This window comes from Trachemys scripta, chromosome 1 (assembly GCF_013100865.1).
Source record: "Trachemys scripta elegans isolate TJP31775 chromosome 1, CAS_Tse_1.0, whole genome shotgun sequence".
NCBI lineage: Eukaryota > Metazoa > Chordata > Testudines > Emydidae > Trachemys > Trachemys scripta.
This window is the reverse complement of record NC_048298.1, coordinates 56,430,344-56,449,855: the sequence shown is the minus strand read 5'-3', so window position 1 is coordinate 56,449,855 and position 19,512 is coordinate 56,430,344. Positions and strand designations below refer to the sequence as shown.

Genomic DNA, 19,512 nt, shown 5'->3' with positions numbered 1-19,512 from the left:
CTGGCCCCACGGGCTGCCCCCCTCCTCTCCCTACCACCCAACTGAGTCCTGCCTGCTCGGGGCCAGGCCGGACTCTTACTCACCCCGGTCCCGCGCTTCCCCTGCCTCTCCCGGGCCTCCCTCCAGCGCTTGCGGAGGAAGTTTTTTTTTTTTTGGGGGGCCCCGCTCCCCGCCACGCCCCCCCCCGCGTCACCCTCCCCCCGCGTCCCGATATTTGTCTTGGGTGATCTGGTCACCCTACCTTGATCCCACCTTTCTGTAGCAACTGCTACCTATTAGGCTTTTCCTCTTAAAAAAAGAAAAGGATACACAAGATCCCCAAGCCACTGTCAGTAACTGCTGCTCTAGGTCAGCCAGGAATAGATTATTCAAATTCAGTCCAGTAATCTGTACTTAAGTAAGAGTCCCACTGAAGTTTTTGGCTTTAGTTTATTTTTAATCCTTTTGAGTCTTTCCATACATAGCAACTCAAAAGGCACTTCTGGTCAACCCTAGTCACTCTTGTTCTGTTCTTACTGACTACCCACTGTAATTAATGTATTAAGCAGTAGTTGGAGCTGGAAGAACCACAAGCCCCTAATTTAGCCTTTTTTAAAAAATGCATTGGTTCTACCAATGCAAATGTCTTTTTTTTGGGGGGGGGAGTGGGGGGGGGGATTTTTCTTCTAAAAAAACGTAACCCTTTTAAAAGTGTGTTCTCCTTTCAGTTTTGTCCTTCATTGAGAGCCCTTCCATCTTCAATGGCACAGCTCTGGAATCTGTTTTCAGGGCCAGATGCTCCGTACCCAAATTAGAATGACAGAGGAAAACAAAAGCTGGTAGAAAATGGACAGAGACGATGCAAAGGTTGCTGAGGGAAGGGAGCAAATCCTTGGTATGTTCCCAATCTCTGACCCAGAGAAGCCTCTTGCACAATCACTGAGTGGTCAGGCCTCCAAGGCTCATGGCAATCCAGGGACTGGAGTAGAGACACAATAGTATTCCATGCCAGTGAATGTAAAATGATACCAAATGAGAATGCTATAACTTTGCACAGGTGTAAATGACTAGGCAAAGAGTTGAACAACAGAATCCAGGCTTAATTATAGGGACAACCTGTCCCTGGCAGCTCTCAAAGTAGGATGGAGGGAATCAACAACATATTTGTCTCCCAAACTTTTGGCTGGCTAGAAAGGGAAGGAGCAAGGATAGCAGGATGGACAGAAAGCAGTCAGGCTGCTGCTTTGTGCAGCAGCACTCAGCCATCTCTCCTCTTCCTGCCAGCTGCCATTTAGCTCTTGGACAGAGTAGGAGTCTCACAGGAGCCTACTGCCAGAAGGAGCTGCTCTATCCTGACCAGGCAGGAGAGGCTGGAGCCCAGCTCAGCTCCATCCCTGCCTGCCTGCGCCCCTCCCCTGAAAAGGCCTGGGAGCAATAGAAGCAGGGGGACAAAGAGGAATTGTGATGTTGCACCCCATAATGCTTTATGGGATATGCTTATGAATGTATATATGACATAACTGGAATATGTTTTATGCTACATATACCATGTAACATATTTCTGTAAAGGTTATGAATATATTCATCCTAGTTACATGCATGTGTCATTTTTGTACTTGAAGTTATGACTATGGACTGTATGCTTGTTTAATTTTAAAATAGCTTCAGTGAAGCAATTGGTCAGCTTCCTGAGAAAAGACTCTTATCGGTAAGTGCCCAATCAAGACGCCAATCCACATTTGAGCTTTCACAGGAATGTGGCTTGGCTGTTAAGGAACTCAGTCATGCATGGACATATGACTCCAAAACTCCATTTTGTAGCTGGATTCTACACAGGGGGAGGGAGGGGTGTCCACCCACAAGAGAAAGTCTATTTAAACCCCGGGAGACCCCTCCATTTTGTCTTCAGCTGGCTCAAGAGATAGCCTCTCCACCCCCAAGGATACCTGAAAGAAACTGGAACAAAGGACAGTAACCACAGGGGGTCTGAGTAATTGCTGGACCCAGACTAGAAGGAGACTAGTCCGCAAAAGGCAGCTTACTGGAACACCTCCGAGGGTGAGGTTTTATCTATATACAGTTTTCTTACTGTATTAGGTTTAGACTTGTATGTTTTATTTTATTTTGCTTGGTAATTCACTTTGTTCTGTTTGTTATCACCTGGAATACTTAAATCCTACTTTCTGTATGTAATAAAATCACTTTTTACTTATTAATTAACCCAGAGTATATATTAATACCTATGGGAGGCAAAGTGCATAGCTCTCTCTATCAGTGTTATAGAGGGCGAACAATTTATGAGCTTTATACAGGGTAAAACGGATTTATTTGGGGTTTGGACCCCATTGGGAGTTGAGCATCTGAGTGTTAAAGGCAGGAACACTTCTTAAGTTGCTTTCAGTTAAGCCTGAAGTTTGTGGGATGTGGTTCAGACCTGGGTCTGTGTTTGTGCTGCTAAGCGTGTCTGGCACATCCAGGCAGGGCTCTGGAATCCCAAACTGGCAGGGAAAGCAGGGGCAGAAGTAGTCTTGGCACATCAGTTGGCAGCCCCAAGGGGGTTTTTGTGATCCAACCTGTCACAGGAGTCATTACCAATCAGGCTTCCATCCAATAGCAATTTCTTCTCTCCCTCCTCCTTAGGAGACATATATAAGGAAGGAGAGGAGCCAGGTACAAGGAGAAACTGCAAAGAGGACAATGGATGGAGGAGACACTGGTGGCATGTCTGTATTAAAAACTTAAGTCAACCTATGTTAGATCGACTTACAGCCACTGCAGTAACTACTGTTGTGGTTCATGTACACACAATCCTCCTTCCGTCAGTGGTGTGCATCCTCACAAGGAGTGCTTCCACTTACTTCTTAAGAAAGGCAGTGTGTGTATGGGGTGGGGTGGGGTGGGCTCTCAGCTCTGCATGCAGCTCCCCACCAGGAGCCCAGCTGCTGCCCACCAGCTCCTGGCTCCCCGCCTGGGCTCTCAGCTCCCTGTGCTCTTGGCTCCCCACCAGGGCACCCCCCTCCCCACAGCTCTCAGCTCCCCACTCCTCCGTGCAGTCAGGCTCCCCAGCGGAACCATGAAATTGACAAGAATGACAGCCAAGACCTCAGATACAGGGGTGAGCTAAGGGAGGTGGGTGGGCAGTTGGGGAGTGTGGAACAGTGGTACCGAGGCAACTTAGACAAGCAGAGATGGGATGGCTTGAGGAAGGGAAAGCTAGGAGAGGCAGAGAGGAAAAGGACTGAAGCCGAGGGGAAAGTCAGATATGAATGGGTGGATGGGTAGGTGGGCAATATAAAGTTATACAAAAGATTAAAATGATTTCCAGTCATCTACTCGCTTTCCTGTGGTAAGATTGTGGCTAGGAATTTAATAGGAGGTGGTATATTGCTTGATGGACTACAATAATAAAGTCCAAAGCCATATGGTACTGTTCCTTAATGTAAGTCAGCATTATCTACAAGGCACAGTCTTCTTTACCTGATGGTGTTGTTTTAATCCAAATTTAAATCTGGTCATTTCATTTATGAGTGAGCAGTCTCCACTTAGATTAGCAGCTCGAATCTATCATGAAAACAAAAGACCACAGAAAATAAATGGAAAAGTCAGAGCATTACAGTAATTCTTAATATAATGAAGTAGTTTCCAGTATTTTTCTCATAGATTCTCCCTCATTGTGCTGAACTGGGAAAGACTGAACCCTTCTTTGCCCTCTTAGTGTCAGCTATGCCAGGGCATGGTTCATTGACCACCATCTTTTCCCCTGATTTTGCTCTCTCCTGTACTTTTTTGCTTTTCACAGTAACCCCTCCCCGCCCTCACTTCTATACAAGGCTACATATTGTTCTGGAAGGAATATCCATTGGTGACTCCGGGGGGCCAAGTCACACATGCTCTTGCGGCTGAAATGAGCGATCAGGGAGTAGAGAAGAAAAAATTAGCTCTGTGAGCCATTGCTTGAACTTGAAAACCCTGTGAAATGCTCCTGTTGCCATCTGCATTAGGGGCTGCTATAAGAGCAAGGAAGGCAGGAAAGTGGCTTTCAAAGAACCACCTGCTGCATTTTCCACAGTAGCAGGAACACAGCTGCATTAAGAGAAGTACAGGCGTAGAGACATGCACATTTCTCTACCCCTCAATGTTCTCTTCCTCTGCTTTGCACTTTCCCTCCCTCCTCCAGACTAGTCTGGGGCTTCCCTGGTATAGCCTACCTTCTGGGATGGGAAACACTGCTCTAGTAGGTTTAAAAAAAAAAGGATTATGGAAATCATGTGTAGAAAAAAATAAATCATTGTTTCATAAGAGGAAAAAGCTGGTATTGGTACTGGAGAATTTTAAAAAAAAGATTGAAATGGCAAAAGTTGATTGGATACAAAAAAAATGGGCCAAAAAGTACAAGCAAGCAATTCCCAGAAAAGCATGAGCCCAATCTTGTGTTAAATCTTAAGTTCTAATTTTTTTACATTCAGCACGTAGACACTTTGATTGGCACTCTATAATTCCCTTAGAGACAAAAAGCAGGTACGTAGATAATGAAATTTCTGAATTCCAGGGTGGCTTTAATGATTTTGTATATGTGGCTACTGGATACTAAACCAAATTCATTTCTAAGAAGAATTAAATAAATCACAGCTGACTTCCACTTAAAGTGCATCTTCTCCAGGTAAAACAAATGCAAACATGATGTACAATTTCATGTACCTTTATAAAATCTGACCTTTTTGTAGCAAATTCATTACATTACTTCTCCCATTAGGGCAGATCACTGAATCTGCAGTTTTACAATGAAACCTGCAAGTTTCTGCTATCAACTGTAGATATCATTCTTTACAGTTCTTGGAAAGTATTCCTAAATGTTTTAAACTAAAATGACAGACACCATTTAGCTCTATATATTTACATTATCTTTATTGGCATAGAATAATTTTTTTGTTACAGTGAGGAAATTTTCTACTTTATCAAAGTGACAAAGATGACATTTACATGGAAATATACTTCACATATTTCTAGTTCATATTCCAAAATCAACTATTAGTAATGTGTGTAAGTAGCTTAGTTTCGTTTCATAATCCATCAAGTTCTCCATGCTACACAAGCAACTATGTGCCACTCAATAATGATCTGGTAATAACCACGCTCCAGGAAAGGATTAGACTGTCATGAACAGAGGTTTATGATTATTAAGGCTACAGTCAATAAAATAATAAGTACATATTTTTACAGGAAGAGTCACTTTCGTTAATAACCTTACTTTTGAACTCTAACATACTACTATGAAGATTATACAAAATATCAATTATTTGTAGAAAAAGAAACTTTATAAATACTATACTATCATCTACACATTTTTATTCTGTAGCTATTGAAACGTGATAATGTTCATTTAATTACGTATCAGAAGCAGATAAATATGCATTATGTATTACTTTTGTTGGTTAAACTCCAAAACATAGTATTTCAACTTGTACTTTGAACAAATCTGGTCTCTAGTTTGAACCAACAGAAGAACAAAAAAAACCCCAAAAAACAAAAACAAAAAATGAAGAAGGGAGTTATACTGAATTATGTTTGAATAGAACAGAATGTTTGGCTTAGCACCAAAACCTATAATAACCACCAGTAAGTAACACTCAGACTCAAGAAAGAAGCCTACTCATGTGTGACAAGCACGTTGACTTACCTCTGAACAGGCTAAATGTTTGACATTGCTGAACCAGTCAACATGTGCACGACAGTGATCAAAGGCATGAATCAGTTCATGTGTAACTACTCGGTTCATATGGGATTGTTGATGAATATTGTTCTGGCATAGAACAATCTGTAGAACAAAAATATAGGAAGTCTTTAGAAAAAAGTTAAAGGAATTTTCATTGCAAGAGTATACTAGCTTTGAACAGTATTACTGTCTTTCAATTTCTCCCTATCCTGTTGGAATTATTTATGCAGGCAACCACAACAACACTAACTTAACCATAATTCCTTTATTAAATTCAAAGGTCAAATAGTATTTATATAATTGTTCTACACATGCCTGAAAGCCTAACTAATAAGACCTTTACAATATCCCTATAGTAAAAACAAAAAACCAACCAAACAAACAAACCATTTGATCAAGATACTTACAAATGGGCTAAACCCAGGGGTTCTTAGATCCATAATCATTGAACCATACATGTGGAGGACTGGAAGAGACCTCAGTAGGTTATCTAATCCAGTCCCCTGTACTTAAAGCAAGACTAAGTAATAACTAGACCATTCCTGACAGATATTCATCTAACCTTAAAAACCTCCATTGATGGATACTGCATAACCTCCCTAGGCAATCCATTGCAGTGCTTAACTATCCTGATAGTTTGGAACAACCTTTTATGTACCTGAAAACGGTTATCATTTTCTCCCCCCCACCCCAACTTTTTTTCTCCAGACTAAACAAACACAATATTTTCATTCTTCATTCATAGGTCATGTTTTCTAGACCTTTAATCATTTTTGTTGCACTCCTCTGGACTTTCTCCAATTTGTCCACATCTTTCCTGAAACATGACACCAGAACGGGACACAATACTCCAGTTGAAGCCTTATCAGCACAGAATAGAGTCGAAGAATTACTTCTTGTGTCTTCATTAGATAGAACACCCTTGCTGTTAAATCCCAGTATGATGTTTTCTTCTCCTGCAACAGTGTTACACAGTTGACTCATATTTAGCTTGTAATCCACCTTTCTGCAGTACTCATTCCTAGGCAGTCATTTCCCATTTTGTATGTGTGCAACTGATTGTTGCTTCTTAAATGAAGTACTGCAAACTTTAGAAGTGTACTCTCTATGTCATTATCTAAATCATTTATGAAGATATTGAACAGAACTAGACCCAGGAATAATCCCTGTAGGATCGCACTCGATATGCCCTTCCAGCTCGACTGTGAACCACTGATAACTATTCTCTTGGAAAGGTTTTCCAACCAGTTATGCACCCACCTTATAATAGCTCCATCTAGGTCAGGGGTGGGCAAACTACAGCCCGCAGGCCACATACAGCTTGCCAGCCGATTTAATCTGGCCCTCAAGCTTCTGCTGGGGAGTGGGGTCTGAGGTTTGCTCCGCTCCTGCACTCCAGGCGGGGAGGAGGATCAGGGTCCACTCCACGTGTGCGTCGCAGCTCCCGGAAGCAGCGGCATGTCCCCGCTCCAGCTCCTACATTTAGGGGCAGCCAGGGGGCTCCGCGCGCTTCCCCTACCCCAAGCACTGCTTCCGTAGCTCCCATTGGCTGGGAACTGCAGTCAATGGGAGCTGCAGGGGCGGCACCTGAGGACAAGGCAGCACACAGAGCTTCCTGGCCGCGCCTCTGCATAGGAGCCGGAGGTGAGACATGCTGCTGCTTTTGGGAGCTGTTTGAGATAAGCACCGCCCAGAGGCTGCACCCTTGAGCCCCTCCCGCGCCGCAAGCCCCTGCCCTGATCCCCCTCCCGCCCTCTGAACCTCTCAATCCCAGCCCAGAGCACCCCTCAGCCCCAGCCCCACCCCAGAGCTTGCACCGGAGCCCTCATCCCCCATGCCCCAGCCTGGAACCTCTCCCGCACCCTGAACTCCTCATTTATGGCCCCACCCCAGAGTACGCACCCCAGCCAGAGCCCTCACCCCATCCTGCTCCCCAACCCCAATTTCGTAAGCATTCATGGCCCAACATACAATTTCCATACCCAGATGTGGCCCTCGGGCCAAAAAGTTTGCCCACCCCGATCTAGGTTGTATTTCCCTAGTTTGTTTATAAGGTCATGCGGGACAGTATCTAAAGCATTACTGAAGTCAAGATATACCACATCTTCTACTCACTCTGTCAAAGAAGCTATTAGGTTGGTTTGACATGGTTTGTTCTTGACAAACCCATGCTGACTGTTGCAAACCTCTAAAAGTAAATTGACTGCTTGATTATGTGCTCCATTATCTTTCCGAGTACTGAACGTAAGCCGACCAGTCTGTAATTCCCCAGGTTGTCCTTATTTTCCTTTTTATAGATTGGCACCACAGTAGAATCTCAGAGTTACAAACACCAGAGTTATAAACTGACCAGTCACCCACACACCTCATTGGGAACTGGAAGTACATAATCAGGCAGCAGCAGAGACCAAAAACAAACAAACAAAAGCAAGTACAGTACTATATTAAACGTAAACTACTAAAAAAAATAAAGGGAAAGTTTAAAAAAAAGATTTGACAAAGTAAAGAAACTTTCTGTGCTTGTTTCATGTAAATTAAGATGGTTAAAAGCAGCATTTTTCTTCTGCATAGTAAAGTTTTAAGCTGTATTAAGTCAATGTTCAGTTGTAAACTTTTGAAAGAACAACCATAACGTTTTGTGCAGAGTTACGAACAACCTCCATTCCCAAGGTGTTCGTAAGTCTGAGGTTCTACTGTATATTTGCCCCCTTCCAATCCTCTGGAATCTCTTCCATCTTTTTTCTAATGGCTCAGATATCGCCTCAGTCAGCTCCTTGAGTATTGGATGTATTCCACCATATTGGTTGGCTCCAACATGGTCAGGCAAGTATTAGCAATGAACCCATTAAAAGTTTACTTTTTATACCCTTTAACAATCAAGAGATGTCATTGCCAATTACTGACATCAGCTAAAAAACAACTTGAGACAGTGCACCCTTATTTCCAGTCTTAATCCAGACAAGATTTACAATCTCTTCCCCTTCTTCTTGCTGACCAATGGTTTTTCCTTTGCATCTAGGTTTACATAGGCCCTAATTTTTAGGTAACACTGGTATGTGGAGTTGTTAAGGCCATGCCAGCTCATTTTAAGACAGATTCTCTTTCTTATTTAAAACTATCTGCAGTCACCCCTGTCAATTAGAGGCCTTCTTTTCAGAAACTCTCTTTTATTTTATTAGTTATTGTTTGAACCAGACACCTTCCCTTAGCAAGTAGAAAGAAGGCCTTGAAAATACTAGCCAGGGTCTTTCTTTATAACTCATATTTTCTTAAACAAATTTAAGCTAATCCTAATTCTTTCATTTTATATTTATCCTATAGTCCCTAAAGATCCCGGGCAGGTCTTCTGCATCACTGAGGACTTTGAGGATCCCACTATTTTTCTCCATTAACCATCACTTCAACCTGCGGTGTACTAATATTAGTGGCGTTATCTCCAAATAACTACTCTTACATAGTGCTTTTCATCAGCAGAGCTCAAAGCACTTTACAAAGAAGCATCAGTATCTAAGCACAAGCATGGATCTACCCATTTTAAAGTTAACTTTCTTTTATGGATTTAAACAAACTTCCAACATTATTTAAAAATCTGATTTTGATTATAAATACATGTTCTTGCAAGCTTCTTTTTCACTTTGTAGGGTATTAAAACAGTCAAAAATCAACACCCACCTGTGATGTTGCAGAATCAAAACCTCCACTGACACACCCATCACAGTCTTCACAGGCAAAGTGCCGATCTTCATGAACAGTGCTGAAAGGTCAAGAAGTATGAAGTTAGAGGCAAGTTTTAAATAAGATTGCTAAGGATCACTATAGAAGTCAATATAGAACACATAAGTCAGAGGTTGACCTACCAGCCAGACTGCTTCATAGCATCAAGAAGAAGTTGAGCATATGGACCTAGAAAAACAGTGCTGCAATCAATTTCTCTACACAAAATTTTGTACAACAAGTAAAGTTCAGTTTTTTATTATATAAGAGAATTACGTAGTGAGATTTATGCAATTAATAATTATATGGTGACGAAGTGACACTGCATCTTAAACTAAGTGCATTGTGACTTTCTTTGGAAAAGCACTGGATGAAAAAGTCAATTTACAATTGTCCCAATTCAGATTAATAAAAAATGACATTCAAAGCCATACAATGCTCAATTCACTGCAGGGCACACACAGACATTATTTAAATAGCAAACCTTTGTGTAGAGGCCACTACTTCTGAGTCCTGTATAGAACTTAAGTGGAGGTCTGTTCTGACATTACGCTAAAACGTTGGTCGACCTAGCTGTGGCCTCTCAGAGAAGTGGATTTACGACGACGAGAAAAGTCCCTTTCCGATACTGTAGTGAGTGTCTATACTACAGTGCTGTAGCACTTGTACTGTACACTCAGCCTCAGTGTAGAATAACAGCGACTAAACGTAGAGTTAGTATATGCCCTCAATCTACAGAAAACGGCCTTCTGGGTAAAAAGAACATATAGCAGCCACTTCTGGAAGGTTATTTTCTTAATTTACTTAACCAGAATTAGTGCAGATATGGAAGATGAATAAGGAACATTACATAGCAAGACAAAAGCCTGGGAACAATGAAGAGGCTTTTAAGAGGTTATCACTTAAACAGAAACATCCAGTTACTCACAATTAAACCAATTCCTACATCTTCACAGATGCCAAAAAATCCAAATGTCCCTCCATCTCCGCCCACTGCACTGCCAAAAATCAATACAGTAAAAGCTCTTTTACCCAGCACTTCACCAGCCGGCAAGCTCTATAAACTGGCATTTCTGATCTGCACTGAAAGTCCAATTTATAGTGCGTGGTGTGGGGCCAGCAGGGGGCTGGGGCGTGGGAGGGACTGTGGGGCTCGCTCTGGGAGGGAGTTTGGGGCAGGGAGTTGGGGCACAGGGTGCCAGATGGGGGGCACTCACCTCCGGCAGCTCCCCGCAAGCAGCTCCCCACCCCAGCTGTTATTAGCGGAGACGCGGCCAGACGGCTCTGCAGGCACACTGCCTCTGTCCTCCATCCCCGAGTGTTGACTCCATGGCTTCCAGCCCATTGACCAGGAACTGCGACCAATGGGAGCTGCAGGGGGCGCCGCCTGCAGACAGAGGCAGCTTGCAGAGCTGCCTGGCTGCGCCTCTGCCAGGAGCAGCAGGGACGGAGAGCCACTGGCTGTGAGCGCCCCGCCCATGAGGCACCCTGAGGCCTGGCTGCGCCTCCATGTAGGAGCCGGAGGGGGGGACATACTGCTGCTTCCGAGAGCTGCTTGAGATAAGCACTGCCCAGAGCCTACACCCTTGAGCCCCTCCCGTGCCCCCAGCCCCTGCCCTGATCCATCTCCCGCCCTCTGAACCGCTCGATCCCTCCTGCACCCCAACCCCTCATCCCCAGGCCCACCCCAGAGCCTGCACCCCCAGGCAGAGCTCTCAACTCCCCTACCCCAGCCAGGAGCCCCCCCCCATCCTGAACTCATTTATGGCCCCACCCCAGAGCCTGCACCCCCAGCCAACCCACCCCTCCCTCATGTCCCAGCCCTGATCCCCCTCCCACCCTCCGAACCCCTCAGTCTCAGCCTAGAGAGCCCTCCTATACCCCAAATCCCTCATCCCCACCCCAGAGCCCACACCGCCAGCCGGAGCCCTCACACCCCCCTGCACCCCAACCCACTGCCACAGCCTAGAGCCCACTCCCGCGCCCTGAACGCCTCATTTCTGGCCCCACCGCAGAGTCCGCACCCTGGCCAGAGACCTCACCCCCTCCTGTACCCCAACCCCAATTTTGTGAGCATTCATGGCCCGCCACACAATTTCCATACCCAGATGTGGCCCTTGGGCCAAAAAGTTTGCCCACCAATCTTAGCACTTCATCATTTACCTTAGTTACTGTGCAGATGCTTGTCACTATGATATTTAAATTTATATTTTAATAACAAATACTTATTGAAAATACGTATACATACTTGCTAGTAGTTTTAGCAATGACATCTGTGTTTCTAGTATTGCACTTGCTATGTTTTGTCAGCACAGTAAATGAAGCTGCAAAATAAATGATGTTTAAATGACCTCACTCTATAAAGAAGTAATTGATACTTATTATGTACACCAGGCAGGGTCATTTGGAAGCTGAAGACTTTGCTTCCACCCCACACCAAGCTCAGGTTTGAGCAAATTAGGACAAGTCAGCAAATAGGAACAACCTCACAGCTCAGGAACTGCTACTGGCTACAGTTCGCTACCCCGTCCCAGTAGCGGATTAGGTCAGACAGCAGTTTAATACCAGTAACTGCTACTGGTAGCAAATTACACACGGCCCGTGGAGGAGAAGCTCTGCGCCCCCGGCCTGGCAGCCCCTCAAACCCCGCACTCAGAGCCGACCCCGCCTCGGTGCCTACTTGTGTTCAGGGCGATCTTCAGCATCACCTGGCACTTGTGGTTGAAGGTGAGGAGGCTGGTGGCCAGGAAGCTGCGCCGCGGCTTGGCCTCGCTGCGCCGCTCCGGGAAGAGCCGGTAACCGAAATCCTCCCCCTCGGCCACCTCCTGCGGCGGCGGCGGCTCGCTCCGATCCATGGGCTCGCTTCCCCGGGCGCTCATGGGCGGGTTCGAGCCATGCCCCCGGCAGCGACCGTTCCCGGGCAAAGGGCAACTCCCGCCCCGCCAATCACAGGGTGGGCTGCGCACCACGTGCTGCGAGCCGAGGGGCGGCGCTGTCGGCCATGACACCAGAGGTAACGGTCGCTCGGGGTGAGTGGTCGCGGAGCGGCGCTGCGCGAGCGGCAGCTGGGCCGAGGCCCCGTCACGGCCGCCGGCACTAGACGCGCGGGTGACTGTTTCCAGCCCCGGCCGCGGGGCGCTCTGGGAAGGGCCGGCCGCGGTTTGCGGCGCTAGCGGCGGCAGGAGCAGGCGGCGCAAGGTGGGGTCTGCAGGGCGCGCGGCGGCGGGTTCAACCTGTCCGGGGGCGGGGCGGGGCGGGGTGGTTGGGTCCCTGGTCTCCTTGCGGGGCGGGGGGCGAGTGTCGGGGGATGAGCCCGAGCAGCCACGTTTGCTGAGGGCACGTGAGGCGCCAGGCCCCTGGACTGTCCCTTTTCCCGCCCTCATCAGGACAGCGTCTGGCCCCTCGGGGCACCAGCGGGCGGTGAGCGGCGCTGCTGGCCAGGCTGTAGCTGGGGAACTGAGGCGGGGAGAGAGTAAGGCCTGGCGTCAACAAAGGCAGGTAGGCGTCGCAACGCCGAGCGTCCTAGGAACAGCCCTGGGAGCCACTGGGCCCGAGTCAGGAGCCTAGACGCCGCTACGATGCCTGGGAGAGTTTGACACCTTAAACTGTGAGCTACACCAGGGGTCCGCGAAGGTCTTCCAGGGGTACATCAACTCATCTAGAGATTTGTCTTGTTTAACAAAAGGCTACATAAAAAGCACTAGCGAAGTCAGTAGAAAGTAAGTGACTTGTTTATACTGCTCTCTATACCATACACTGAAGTGTGAGTATAAATTTTATATTCCAGTTGATTTATTTTATAATTAGATGATAGAAACAAGAAAGTGAGCAATTTTTCCGTAATAGAGTGCTGTGACAGTTTTGTATTTTGTGTCTGATTTTGTAAGCAAGTAGTTTTTAAATGAGTTGAAACTTGGGTTTCAAAGACAAATCAGACTTCTGAATGGGGTTGTTTGGAAAAGGTTGGGAGCTACAGAGCCAGCATGCTAGGAAGGTGAAACCTGCCTGAAATAGCCAGGGGTGTGTGTGTCCTAAGCTTAGTTGCTCTCACAGGGTAGGTTCCTCAGTTTGGGCAGTGAGGAGGCACCTGTCTCTGCTAGTGATCTATAGCCAAGAACCCATCTTTTGGAATAATAAGATGAGTGCTCTTAGTCTTCTCCGTTGAAGCTGCTCCACTTCGAATCAATGCTTAAATAGCCACTGGGCCACAGAGAAAATGGACTGACTCTGTAAACTGGTAGGGCACCCCAGGAGAACTCGGTTCCAGCCTCCCTGCTCCAATGATTATTTAAGTATTTATCCAAAGCTGAGCAGCTACCACAGCAGAGATTGAGGGTGCCTCATGTGACTTGGGGTGCCTATGGTAGCCCTCACTGAAAATGCCAAAGTCAGGGCAGGCTGCGAAAAGGAGAGCAGATGCTCTCAAAAATGGCGGTGAACACTGACGTTAGACTCACCAACCAGGCTTCTGATTCCCCACACTGGTTACCAAGAAACTGGAGGGGGGGAATCACACAGCTCCCTTTATTGTATTCCAGTAAGGTGAGGAGTTATTTAAAAACTCTGCTCACTATACAAAATGTTCTTCTGAACCCCAAAGGGCTAGCCACATTACCAGGCCAATATTGGTTTGGATCTTATCCAAAATACCACGTTGCCAGGCAATCTTTCAGTATCTAAAACTAAAGGTTTATTAGAAAAGAACAAGAAGAGAGTTGCTAAATGGTCCAAGTCAGAAACATACATAAGACTTCGAAGTCCATATATCAGGTCTTTAGCAATATTGGTGAGTTTGCTGGCTTGAAAGTCCCTCTGGAACTAGGGATATAAAATATTAAATGGTTAAACGGTAACCCAATAAGTATTAGTTTTATAGTTAATCCTCCATCGTTCACCCATCTCCTTCCGATCAGCTGGTAGAAGTCCTTGCTGAGGGCTGGGGCCTGCATGCAGATCTCAAACAGATCTTCTGCAGCAGAGGTGCCATTTGGGAAGCTGGTAAGAGGTGGCTTTGGCATCAGGAAGGGGCAGGCATCATGAGAGATCACTGGGAGCCTAGCCCCCTAATAAAGGGGCCACGTTGATATTAACGCTCTAGCCCAGCGGGGTCTTCGCCCCAGCAGTGAGGAGGGTCCTGTTTTAGTTTGTAAAAACAATCCCTCCAGCCCCACAGACCTGAGGGGAAATACTTGCACAGACCTAGGGGTGAGGACCCTTGCGGAAGGATACCGCTCGCTAGGCCAAGAAACTCCTGGCAGTGCAGGTAAGCAGGACGAGTAAACTGCCAGTCTGGGGGCTTCGCAGGAGGCAGCCAGCCTGGCAGGGGGAGTATATTTAGGCTGGGAGGGGCAGGGGCTGCAGGCCCCATTGGGGGTAAAGTAGGCCCCGGCATCCCCCCGAGCCACTGGAAGGAGTTCGGAGGCGGACGACGCACGGGTCGGTGCTGCGGTTTTGGCTGATAATTGAAGGGAAAGGAAGCTGCTGCTGGGGTGGCATGGAGCATCTGTGGGGGCCAATCAGGACAAACTAGATACCTGGGGCTCCTCTCCCTTTTCCTGGTTAGTGAGGATGTAAGGGGTATGCTGGGCCCCCTCAACTGCCCCAAGCTCTCCTGGCTAGGCCTGTTGTGTCCTGCGTCCCGCTGCCCTTCCCTATCTGTCCGGGGCAAGGGGGACGGGAGACATGCCATCCTAGGCATTGTGAGGCCCAAATTGGTTAACCGGTTAAATGGTTAACCAATATAATTTTTATAGTTTAAACGGGTACTTTTTAAAATGACACACCTCTACCCTGATATAACACGACCCGATATAACACAAATTCGGATATAACGCGGTAAAGCAGTGCTCTGAGGGGGCGGGGCTGCGCACTCCGGTGGATCAAAGCAAGTTCGATATAACGCGGTAAGATTTTTTGGCTCTTGAGGACAGCGTTATATCGAGGTAGAGATGTATTTATATCCCTCTCTGGAACACATCCAAAGCTTGGCTGGGTCATTCAGTCCTTTGTTCAGAACTTCAGTTTGCAAAGAACTTACTCCAGAGGTAAGAAGCAGGATTGAAGATAAAATGGAGATGCTGCAACTGCTTTTTATATCGTTTGGCATGTGGCTTGCATACAGTGTCACACCTCATATCAAAATATCCCATTGCTCAGTGATTAGGGCATCTTCCTGAGATATCAGATCCTACCTCCCAATTTGGCAGAGCGGGGAATTGAACCTGGATCGTTCACATCCCAGGTGACCACTGGGCTAAATATTGTAAGAAAACTCCTTCGAGCAGATTTTGAATGGGACCTGATCTGATAGGTACCCTCAGTCCACCTTCCGGATTGGTCTCTGCGCATAAGATAGGCAGATGAATGCCTATCTTTTCCTGGTTTGTGCATCGTTAGGCATCTAGATGCCTAGAGTGAAGCAGCAGTGTAAGTGCCCAGAGGTAGAAATTTAGGTGCAGAGGGAACCTGTAAACTTAGGCACCAAGTGCGTTTAGGCACCTGTGGGCTTTGGTGGGAGTTTTATGGATCATGGTGGAGTTTAAAACTGGGTTTTAGGTGCCTAAAGCTGAATTTTAAGTGCACTCAAGTACCTTTGTGGATCAAGGTTTAAGTGACTTGCCCGAGATTGCACAGGAAATCTGTGGCAGAGCTATGAATTGAATCTAGGTCTCCTGACTAGATAACAGGGAGGGAGATGAGTCATTTTAATTAAGTGCCAATGTGGACACAAGAACAAATGGCTATAACCTGGCCATCAACAAGTTTAGGCAAAGGCAATTATGCAAAGATTTCTAACTATCAGAGGAGTGAAGTTCTGGAACAGCTCAGGGGAGCAGTGGGGGCAAAAAACATAACTGGCTTCAAGACTGAGTTTGATAAGTTTATGGAGGGGCTTGTATCACAGGACTGCCTACAATGGCACATGGCCCATGGGTTTTTTTTGCTACTGGCAGTCGCCCAATGGCTGGAGATAGGACACTAGATGGGGTGGGTTCTGAGTTAATACAGATCATTCTTTTGTGGGTATCTGCTTGGTGGGTCTTGCCCATATGCTCAGGGTCTAACTGCTTGCCATATTTCGGGTTGGGAATTTTCTCTTGGCTCAGATTACCAGAGATCCTGGGGGTTTTCGCCTTCCTCTGCAGCATGGGGTACAGGTCACTTGCAGGTTTAAACTAGTGTAAATGGTGAACTCTCTGTAACTTCAAGTCTTTAAATCAGGGGTCGGCAACCTTTCAGGAGTGGTGTGCCGAGTCTTCATTTATTCACTCTAATTTAAGGTTTCACATGCCAGTAATACATTTTAACGTTTTTAGAAGGTTTCTTTCTATAAGTCTATAATATATAACTAAACTATTTTGTATGTAAAGTAAATAAGGTTTTTAAAATGTTTAAGAATCTTCATTTAAAATTAAATTAAAATGCAGAGCTCTCCGGACTGGTGGCCAGGACCCGGGCAGTGTGAGTGCCACTGAAAATCAGCTCACGTGCCGCTTTTGGCATGCATGCCATAGGTTGTCTACCCCTGCTTTAAACTATGATTTGAGGATTTCAGTAACTCAGCCAGAGGGTAGGGGGATCTATTTCAGTGGGTGGGTGAGGTTCTGTGGCCTGCAATGTGCAGGAGGTCAGACTGATCATCACGATGGTCCCGTCTGACCTTAAAGTCTATGATACTCCCAATCCAGTGATTGGTCCACCATAGACCATCCTTTCCTCCCCACTTCCCTTATGTATGTAAGTGTATACATTAATTTTAGCAGCAATTCTTTTCAGCACATGCCTGAGGAATAACAAGCCAAAATATCATAATTTGGTCAGAAAGGACCCTTACTGTGTTCACCTGGTTAAAGGCTTCCCTAATTAATATCTCTTATTGTCCTCTGCGTTGAGAGGTATAAATAGAGAGACTTTAATATGCAATGGAATTCCAAGTTTTTTGCTTAGGCTCCTATCCTCCAAACTCTTAAACGTGCTAGTAGACTTTACAGGGTTCAAAATTAACAGGATCAATGCTAGAAAGGGACCCGAGCATTGGTGTGCTCAGCTCAATGAAGACCTCTGCTCATTTGCAATAAACAAACAAGATGTTAGGAAGCATAAGGAACAGGCTATAGAATAGCAAGAACAAGAGAAACAGAAGGGTGCCAAATTTCAGTACTAAGATTTTTTTTCACACAACACGTAATTAGATTATAGACCTCATTGTCACAGGATGTCACTTAGGCCAAGAAATTAGCAGGATTCAAAGATATTTACACAGATAGCAAGAATATTCAGAGTTGTTATAGTTAATGGTTACCAAAAAAATAAGAGAGGTTATAACACTTCATTTGTATAGGTTTAAAACAATCTAATTTTTACAGATTAGGATAAAACCTTCATGGAAGACAGATTATCCCCCATCTGTCTATTGCTGGGTTTCTTGCAGTTCCTCTGAAACATCTGGTGCCAGTCACTTTGGAGACAGGATAGGAGACCATGGGTCTGATCCAATGCTGCAATTCCTATGTTCCACTGAGTTCTAAATTCATTGTAACGATTTAGGAAAATTACCTTGGCATCATTCAGGATAGCTCCAGGAGAGCATCTGTTCAGTGTGCAGCAGAGGTAAAAAAAAGCAAGCAAAAAGTTACACTGTATAAAGAATGTGGGTTAATGATCATGAAAATATTATCTTTGTTTTAAGTAAGGCTATCTAATGTTAAATTCTGGTCATCCTGTCTCAAAACAGATATACCAGAAATAGGAGTCTAGGACTCTGAAAACTTGAAGGCGTGGAAAGAGTAAGGAGATTAGTAGTATCTAATTGAGAAAGTATAAAAATAACAGGGGACATAACGTTAATATACAAAATAGTGACTGGAATCAGAGACAGTGAATTGGATATTCTGTTTACCTTCTATCACAATGCAGGACCAAAGGGCATATAAAATTAAATGTAAAGAAAACAGAATTTAAATGGATAAAAATAAGTACTTTTTTACATAGCAGTTGAACAATAATCAACTATTTGTTTTGCATCACCACAAACTAAGACCTGGAATTTAGGAGGGTTCAAAAATATTGAACATCCACAGTGATGTTGGATAGGGTAAACAATATATTTTTTTTCTGTAAGTGATAAAACCACATTTCAGGGCATAAACCAGCTGCTAACTGACAAGGGTGTGGTGGCAGTGGTGGGCAACCTGCGGTCCATCAGGGTAATCTGATGGCGGGCTGTGAGATATTTTGCTGATGTTGACCGTCCGCAGGCATGGCCCCCAGCAGCTACCAGTGGCCGCGGTTCACCTCTGGGAGCCTTCCCCTTCCTGGTAGTTAAAATGAATGTGCATATTTAAACCTACCTAAAAATATTAAATTGGTCAAATTTCTACCCCTACACAGACACGAGGTAACATTTATAGAATGAGTACATTTTATAGTTGCAGATTTTTTGTTAAATGTTAACTTTAAAAAGCCAATTTCCTTGTTTTTTCACACAAGATGGTGTGACTACAATGTATTGAAAAATTATTTCCTTTAATACAAGATCACATAGTTGTCACCTTCTGGATACCTCCTTGACTTGCTCCTTAAAGAGGCACTACACCTTATTCACAATAATGAAAAACATGACTTGTTCCTTTCTTTTGAAATGTTGCGGTATGTCAGAAAAGTTATAACTTTTTTTCATTTTAATAACTTGTTCTCTTCTCGTCTCCTTACTTTTTGTCACAATGTCTTTGCTCATACTGGTGGGAAGATTCAGTCATGCATGCAAAATAGTTCAGTCGAGTTCAGACATGATTTTTTTCTCATTTTACTGAAACTAGTTTTCTTCAGTAAATGCTTTTGATTCTCATTAAAAACCTATTTCCCCCAAATTCAACAGGTAACAATGACTTCACCAAATAAAGCCCTGGAGCTACAGCTGCAAATGAAGCAAAATGCTGAAGAGCTGCATGATTTTGTGAGAGAATTAGAAAGCTGGGAAAAAGATATTAAGCAGATGGATTCTGATTTGAGGAAACAGAGTGGTGCCCCAGAAGAGGTAAATTCAAGAATCCAATCTCAATATTAACACAGCTATTAATAAAAAGTGGTGGTATTTGTTTAATAAT

General features: G+C 45.0%; 2 protein-coding genes across 6 annotated transcripts in view; one reads left to right on the top strand and one right to left on the bottom strand.

Moving 5' to 3' along the window:
* Positions 1-12,429, bottom strand: part of ATP23 (ATP23 metallopeptidase and ATP synthase assembly factor homolog) — a 15,093-nt gene extending 2,664 nt beyond the window's left edge. Inside the window, exons 1-6 of one of the 4 annotated variants that reach the window (XM_034770185.1) lie at positions 12,087-12,411; positions 11,655-11,730; positions 9,550-9,595; positions 9,365-9,446; positions 5,657-5,794; positions 3,457-3,540 (exon numbers count right to left, since the gene is read on the bottom strand). In XM_034770185.1, coding sequence (XP_034626076.1) covers positions 3,457-3,540; positions 5,657-5,794; positions 9,365-9,446; positions 9,550-9,595; positions 11,655-11,679 — 375 coding nt within the window. In that variant the 5' untranslated portion in view covers positions 11,680-11,730; positions 12,087-12,411. Of the gene's footprint in view, positions 1-3,456; positions 3,541-5,656; positions 5,795-9,364; positions 9,447-9,549; positions 9,596-10,334; positions 10,405-11,654; positions 11,731-12,086 lie in introns of all 4 variants that reach the window. The other 3 variants (XM_034770203.1, XM_034770195.1, XM_034770177.1) reach the window with 3 other exon arrangements.
* RPAP3 (RNA polymerase II associated protein 3) overlaps positions 12,356-19,512 on the top strand; it is a 38,207-nt gene continuing 31,050 nt past the window's right edge. Inside the window, exons 1-2 of one of the 2 annotated variants that reach the window (XM_034770143.1) lie at positions 12,356-12,435; positions 19,284-19,442. In XM_034770143.1, the coding sequence (XP_034626034.1) occupies positions 19,290-19,442 (153 nt within the window). In that variant the 5' untranslated portion in view covers positions 12,356-12,435; positions 19,284-19,289. Of the gene's footprint in view, positions 12,436-12,461; positions 12,605-19,283; positions 19,443-19,512 lie in introns of those variants that run through there. The other variant, XM_034770135.1, reaches the window with a different exon arrangement.